At 53.9% G+C, this 7,952-nt stretch overlaps 1 protein-coding gene across 1 annotated transcript in view; it reads right to left on the reverse strand.

The window, feature by feature from the left end:
- KAZN (kazrin, periplakin interacting protein) overlaps positions 1-7,952 on the reverse strand; it is a 535,612-nt gene that overhangs the window by 88,078 nt on the left and 439,582 nt on the right. The window contains exon 4 of the mRNA XM_027770620.1: positions 2,941-3,111. Within this exon, the coding sequence (XP_027626421.1) occupies positions 2,941-3,111 (171 nt within the window). The remainder of the gene's footprint in view (positions 1-2,940; positions 3,112-7,952) is intronic.

A 7,952-nucleotide genomic window follows, 5' to 3' on the forward strand; every position in this document is an offset into this window, starting at 1 on the left:
AAAAAAAAAAAATCTTTTATTTAACTTTATTTTTATTTATTTATTTATTTATTTATTTATTTATTTTATTTTATTTTATTTTATTTTATTTTATTTTATTTTGACCAGAATGAGAATGAGAGAGAGGGGGGTAACTGAGAAAGCAAGCCACCAGGTCCGGGACTCAAACTGTGGTCAGCCATGTGGGAGTCCAACACCCTCAACCACCATGTCACCTGCCGGCCCCAGTGAGTTTATTTTTTATCAGAAGGTGTCCCCTCACCAGGGGCAGGTGGCTGCATGGTGCCCACCCTCAGTGCCACACACTTCCTGGGACACGTTTGCAGAAGCAGATGCTTCTGGCGTCTCCTCAGGTGAAGCTGCGCCATGTTGGAGAGACCTGAGCTGGCTCCTCCCAGGAGAATGCTGGTCCCTTCTCCAGCTCCTCCCTCCCCATGGCCTTAGTGTCACAGGCAGGAGTGACCTGGCCAGCTCAGTACCAGCTCCCCAGCTCACCACTCAGACTCTGTGGGTCATCCGCATAGCCACAGCCAGGACCCCAAGGTATGGGGCAAGACAGTTACCCAAGATGGGCCCTTTGGACAGACCTTTTAACTATTTTTTTAGGTTTTTGCCATAGGGCACATGTGCTCACTGAAGAGAGACAGAGATAGAGAGAGGGAAAGTGAGAAATTACGCCCCGGGGTGGGGGATTGCGGGCATCTGTGCACACATGCGCAGTCTGATATTCAAGCTGCTGGGTCAGGACTCAAACTGGTTGGCCACGTGGGAGTCTAGCACCTTAACCACCACAGCGCCTGCTGACCCTGAGACAGACTCTTTAACAACCTCAGGATTTAGGGCGCGTCCCGGGGAAGCTGCCTCCCCTCCGTCTTGTCCTGGTCAGCGTGCAGTGCAGGGAGATGGGTCTGCCGTCAGTGCAGCCTGGAGCGGGCAGCTCTGGTGGTGAAACTCCGTGCTGGATGAGCAACGGGGGCTGCGGTCATGTGGGCACCCTAAGAAGATGGGGTACCTGTAAGTAAACCCCCCTAACACAGCTGTAAGTAAAGCCCCCTAGCCTCGGCACGCTGGGTGGACACCGCCTGTGCTGATGACAACAAGCCAGCACTCTCAGCTGCCGACATTCTCACTAGCAGAGGGTCTGATGCCTGCCAAAAAGAGGAGAAAAGAACCGGAGTTTTGCTGACCAGAACCAAAGCGGGTTGGGCGCTAGATGTGGTGGGATGGGAAGTCGAGACGAGGTGGCTCCTGATCCACAAAGACCCGGAAGTTCTCAGGATGCCAGAGGCCAGTGCTCCAGGGCTAGGAGACAGGTATAGACCTCTCCCTGGTCTGTGCCTGGAAAGGATTCCATCTGTACCACGGCTGGCAGCAATACCACTAACCACTCATGGGAGGGGATCCTGCAGCAGCAGCTTCCTCCTGCCTGGGCAGCTCTCACCGCTAGGGGTCAGCATTGGACAGAGAGACTCAGGAGAGGCCTGTGGATCCTGTCCTGCCCTGGGTGGCCTGTTCCCACAGCAAGTGACCTTAGCAAACCATTGTGTCATCTTTTACCACAAAGAGGTACCGTGCTAGGTGCCTCCCTTGCATGATCTCATTGAAGTCCTCACCAGAGCCCTATGGAGGACACACAATCATCCCTATTACAGTTGATGCAATTGGGGTCCAGAGAAGTGAAGGGCCCTACTCAAGGTCACACAGCTAGGAAGTGCTGGGAGCTGAATTTGAACCCAGAACCCAAGACTGTCATCACACTGTCAGCCATGAATCCTCTAAGAGCCCTGTGGGCGTCCCTGCTCTTCAGATCTTTGTATATTCTTCTTCCAGGTGCTCTCGCACTGAGCCCCTGGCCGCTTTCAAAGGCCCTTCTAGCCTCTGGATGTACCCACTTGTGTGGAAGGCAAGGTGGGGTTCAGACCGTCACCCTATCCCTACCCTAGTAACAAATGAAGGGCACAGGAAAGTTTAGGGAGTGGTCCCAGGGTGCCCAGGAACAGACAAAATGGAACTCCACGGCTTTGGGCCTGTGTTCCCCCACCAGACCCCTGGGCTCTCAGCCCCGGCGTGGAGGCTGCACGCCTGCTCAGAAAACAAAGTGCTTAGGAATATTCTGAGAGTTGTTTTGGATTAGAAACACTAACACATTTTTTCACCTTGATGATCTGCCATGGTTTGGATGTACCCAAATTCAAACCAAGTTCCTGTGTGGAGATTTTGATGGGACTAAGGAGGTAAAAACAGAATCAGCCCAAGGTGTTGAAGGGTGGGACCTTTGGGGGCAGATTAGAGACTGGGTTGTTAGGGTGGGGCCCCCCATGACTGATTGCTGGCGGCTTTTTATGGAGAGAAAATGAGACAGAGAGACCACACTCTGCTCTGCTCAAGCTCCCGCCCCCATCACACTCTGATGTAGCTGGCCTGATGCTGCCCCATGGCTTGGGCTTCCCAGTCACCAGAATCATCTGCTAAATAACTCTCTGCTCTATAAATCAAATCACCAGTCCTGTATTTCTGTTAGGACGCGAATGAGGACTAACGCTTGACCAAGTAGGACATCTTCGCTGCAGGTGTGTATAACAATAGGCCAAAGGAAAAAAAGCCGTTTGCAATTCTATCACCCCAAGATACTCATGTTAACATTCTGGTGTATTTCTTCCCTGATATTTTCCAAAATAAATACGAGTATTCTAAGAAAGATTTTTCTTTCTTTCTTACTAGTAGCCAGGGGAAGGTAGCAGAGTGGACCCCTGGGCCCAAAGCTGGGGGACCAAAGGCCGGCCAGGCTCTGGGGCTGCGGAGGCCCACGTGGCCTTGGTGGGAAACTTATGGAACATCACAGGCCCTGCCCCCGGCTCCCCTGCCCGCTCCACCTGCCCTGGCTGACACATCACGGCTGCCAGATGCCCAGGCCCTGCCCTGGGTGGGAAGTCCTCTCACCATGGCCAGCTCAGCCTCCAGCTCCTTCATCCGGTTGTCCTTGAGGTCCAGCTGGGAGCGCAGTGCCGTGGCGTGGTCCGTGGCCTCCTTGGCTTGACGCCTCAGCTCCCATTTCTCACGCTCCAGCAGGTCTTTCTCCTTGGCCAGGGCTTTGACTGCATCCTCGCTCTCCTGCAGGTGGGGGGGGGAGAGCGAGAGTGGAGAGTACTGTAGGTGTGATGGGGGGCGGCCTACAAGGGGCTTGACTCCTGGGCATAGAAAGAAGCAGGAGGGGCCCCGGCATGTGGCCAGGAGCTTGGCTCTGCACTGGGAAAGCCCTGGGCCTCCCAGGGAGACTAGCTGGGAGCCTGGCAGAGAGAACCCTTAGTAGATGCTCAGCACGTTTTTTCCCCCTTTCCTTCCCTTTCCTTTCCTTTCCTTTTCTTTTTTCTTCTTTTCTTTTCTCTCCCTCCCTTCCTTCTTTCCTTCCTTCCTTCCCTCCCTCTTCTTTTCTTCTTTCTTTCTTTCTTTCTTTCTTTCTTTCTTTCTTTTTCCTTTCCTTTCCTTTCCTTTCCTTTCTCCCTCCCTCCCTCCCTTCCTCCCTTCCTCCCTTCCTTCCTTTTCTTTCTTTCAGGATTTTGTCATAGGGCACACACACTTGCCAGAGAGAGACAGAGAAAAAGAGTGAGAAGGAAAGTGAGAAATCACCCCCTCGGGGGGATGCCATGCTGTAATCCCTTCACCTCCAGTCTCCTCTCAGGATTCTGGGCATGTACGTGCACATATCTGGCCTGATTTCGAAGCTACTCGAGATCTGAACCATGGCTGGCTATGGGGGAGTCCAACATCTTAGTCCCCATGCCACCTGCTGGCCCTGAACCTTTTTTCAATGACTGAGCAAACGAATGCCATGAATAGGTCACACCTCAGGTTGAGGTTTCTCCATGTGCAAAATAAGAGAGGGGACAACAGTCCTTGTTTCCAAGAACCGTAAAGGTGGAGCGGCTTGGCGTGGGGAAACACCAGTGCAGAGGCTGACGAAGGTTACGGTGCGATCCTCGTCTGGGGGCTGAGCTCTGTGGTCTGGTAAAATGGGACAAGGAGGCACTTCCATCTTCAACCATCATGGCTGCCAAGGGTCCTGCCACCACCCCACAAAGTCACAGCTGATGAGGGAGACAGGCTGAGCCCCAATGAGCTGCCGCATCCTGCAGCCAGAACCGGCCTCTGCCGTTGGCCCCAGGCCCCTCCTTATGGCTGGGGCCCCTCCGGGGGGGGTTTTTTTTTTTTTTTTTTGAGAGGTTTTCGCTATAGGGTGTGTGCGCTCACCAGAAAGACAGAGAGACAGAGAGACAGAAAGTGAGAAATCACCCCCCAGGGGGGATGGCCACGCCGCAATCCCTTCTCCTCCATTCTCCTCTTGGGATCTTGGGCACGCACACACACATGCCCAGTGTGAGTTTAAGCCACCAGGTCCGGGACGCGAACCGCGGTCAACTACATGGGAGTCCAGCGACATAGCCATTATGTTAATTGCTGGTCCCTGGAGCTGTTTTTTGTGACTGTAGGAAAGGGCCCAGGGCCCCAGAGCAAAGCCGGCTGGCAAGGACAGATGGCTGACTCGCCTGTGACCTGCCGGTCAGACACAGGAAGTTTGGGAGCGGCAGGGGGGCTTTTTTCCCCAGCCAGTAGCCCTGAGCGCCCTCCCAGCCTGGGCCTTCCCATCCACCAACTATAGCAAACCCAAGGTCTCGGCGTCGTCAGGGACCACGAGAGAGGCTTCATCTGACACCCTTGTCATTGGGGGCCTGATGTCCACATGGCAAAAGACCAGGAGGCCCTTCTGGGGCTGTCACAGAGCTGCAGCCTTGGCCTAGGTTCCAGAGAGAGGGCAAGAATCTGGGCCAGACCGTGGCTCAGCGGTGACTACCGCGTCACCTCTGCCTCGGCTTCCCCATCTGTAACCAAGGCGAACGCTCCACAGACTTCTGGGTGTTACTGTGAGGACTGAGTGATCTGGTCCACATGAGAACTGGGCCCAGGCGTGGCCCTCAGCAGGTGCTTACTCACTTCACCCAGGCTTCTGCCCAAACGTCTCCTCCTCTGAGAGGCCATCCCTGACTACCCACGTAAGAGGAAGCAGTCCCAGGCCCTTTCTAAACTGTTCCTTTTGTTTGAACTTGACACTGGTCATTCAACCAATAATCCGGAAAGCCACCAACAGGCACAAGCCAGATAAAACCCCCGCCCATGGAACTTACACCGAAAAGTCTGCCACAATGTGGAACCAAAGGACCAGGGTAGGGACTTTCCCCGAGCGCTAGCTGGTGCACAGGGGCTGCTTCTGAAACACCCGCGTGGAACCAAAGGACCAGGGTAGGGACCTTCCCCGAGCACTAACTGGTGCACAGGGGCTGCTTCTGAAACACCCATCAGTTAGGGCGGAGATCCACTAGGGCCCTCAGGATCGCTTTGGTCTCCGCCTCTTTGCAGTCACTGGTCCCCACTGGTCGCGAGCTGATGGGCCTCCAGGCTGGGCGGGAAGGCCCTGCAGGGGCTTTCAAGTCCCCACCTCCCCACGACCGACCGTACTCCCGGCAGCAGGGCTCGGAGGCGGCGTCATACAAGTTCTGCCCAGTGCGAAGGGCTTTCGGCGCATGACTGTGTTTAAACCTCATGACCACCATGAGGCAGGGACTAGACCTACTCCTATTTCCCCGGTGAGCAAACTGAGACCCAGGGAAGTGACACAGCTTCCTGAGCCCTACAGGGAGTGTGGCAGAGGTCTCCATCCCTGCTGAGAGCTGAGGCAGAAAGGAAGCGGGGTGGCTGGGATTTACGGGAGTAAGGATGTGGCCGACCCTGTGAGGCCTTGGATGACGGGCCAGGGAGATAGGTCCCTCTAGGTGGGCAGCACTCAGGGACCACCTGGACAGAAGTAGGGAGGAGAACGAGGAGGCTGGTGGGGCAATTAGGAGTCATCATGGGGGATAAGGTCTGGCTGAGGACGTGATGAAATGGAAGGCGGCGGCTTGCTTCGGACGTGGTCCCACCAAGATTCCCTGGTGCCCACCCCTGGCCTGGCTGCCTGGGCTGCTGTGAGAACTTCCTCAGCTGGATTATGGAGAGCCCCAAGTCCCTTCCTCACACACAGTGGACAGGGAACACGGATGCAGAACAGCTTCCTGGGATGCTGCAGCTCTCTGAGCTTTCCGGGCAGGCCAAGACCCTTTTCTGTGACCCTGGCCTATACCTGGACTGTCCCCTTCTTCCCTGCAGCTCTGGGGTCCTGCTACCTGCTCCAGCTCAGGCCTGCAGGGGTCCCTGGAAGGGGCTGGGTGGGCTATGGCAGGCTAAGTGGCCTGAGGGTTCCATTAACCCCATCACAAGGACACTTGCACACCGGCGTGCAAATCGTTCCTTCGTAACCAGCTGCAAGATCCTGGAAGAGGGGGAATAAAACCAGGCCTATGGCTTCAGCTTCCCCAAACCCACTCTAAACACGCAGCTTTGGACCAGTCACGTGACCTCTTAGAGTCTCAGTTCTCTCACCTGCAAAATGGGGCTGGGTCCCACAATGACTAAAAAGCATTACAACCTTGCTCCTCCACTGAGGCGGGTCTGCAGGAGGGACTTTCTCCATCTAATCATAAGGTTTAAGACAGTGAATTTTAAAAAATGAGTGGTTTCCATATTTCATTTTTCCGAATGAACCTGGAAGGTTTGGGAAGCCAAGCAACGACGGTAATACCCGATGCTTAGCTGTGGTCATCCGGGTCTGCCTGGGGCTGCCGCAGCTATGGGGCTTGTCTTTACTCAGCACCTTCAACCCCAGCCCCACAGCTGGCTTGATCTGGGGGATGCCCCAAGTTGTGGGTGACTTAAAAAAAAGGACAGTTTACATGTCTGTAAAGTGGAGTAATAGGGACCACCACAGGCATAGGGTTGCCATGACGATAGCAGAAGGGGAGAGATGGGGCATGCCTTTCCCAGTAGATGCACAAGAAATGTTGCAATTGTTAACGTCAGTGGGCCAGCGCCTGCGAAGGTGGCGTATGAAGACGGCCACTGTCAGGATGGTCATCGGGTACCAGCGCCACCTTTGGGATCCTCTGGGACTTCTGCTAAACCCTGGCCAGCTCTCCTGTGAGGTGCTTGTTCTCAGGGAGCCCCGTCCTCTGGATGTTGGCTCCTGGGTCCTCTGAGACTCTCTGGTCCTTGTCTGGGTTACCTTCCACGGAGTTCTCGTCCCCCCACCATCCTCCCAGAAGTCTGTGCGGGGCAGCCATGGCCGACTCTTCGTTTCCTCCTCTGACTTTATTAGGGAGACTACGGTAAGGCAGTGGCGCATGATGGGCCTGAGGCGGGGCTTGACCCACCCTGGAATCTTCACAATCAGGGACTGGCTGGGAACCAGCAGTTAGCGTAATGGCTATGTCACTGGACTCCCACGTAGTCGACCGCAGTTTGTGTCCCGGACTTGGTGGCTTAAAACTCACGCCGGGCACGTGTGCGTGCGTGCCCAAGATCCCAGAGGAAAATGGAGGAGAAGGGATTGCGGCGTGGCACCCTGGGGGTGATTTCTTGCTTTCTGTCTCTCTGTCTTTCTCTGTCTGTCTGGTGAGCACACGCACCCTATAGCAAAAACCTCTCCGAAAAAAGAAAGAATTATTTTATTTAACTTTATTTATTTGTTTTAATTTGACCAGAGAGGGACAGAGGGAGAGAGAGAAAGAAAGGAAAAGTGAGAAAGCAAGCTGCCAGGTCCAGGAATTGAACCATAGTCAGCCATGTGAGAGTCTAGCCCTTAACCACACCACCTGCTGGCCCCCCCAAAAAAACTCTATCTTTTTCTGGTCAAATGAAAATACATGAATGAATAAATAAATAGAAGTAAATAATTCTTTAAAAAAAGAAGAAAGGAAAATTAACCAGATAGAAGTCTCTTCACACAGTACTCCACTGCTAGAAGTTCTACTTGTCGATTTTTTTTTTTTTTTTTTTTTTTTATTTTTTTCCCATGGTGTTTGTGT

This window comes from Tupaia chinensis, unplaced genomic scaffold (genome assembly GCF_000334495.1).
Source record: "Tupaia chinensis unplaced genomic scaffold, TupChi_1.0 Scaffold000146_1, whole genome shotgun sequence".
Taxonomy (NCBI): domain Eukaryota; kingdom Metazoa; phylum Chordata; class Mammalia; order Scandentia; family Tupaiidae; genus Tupaia; species Tupaia belangeri.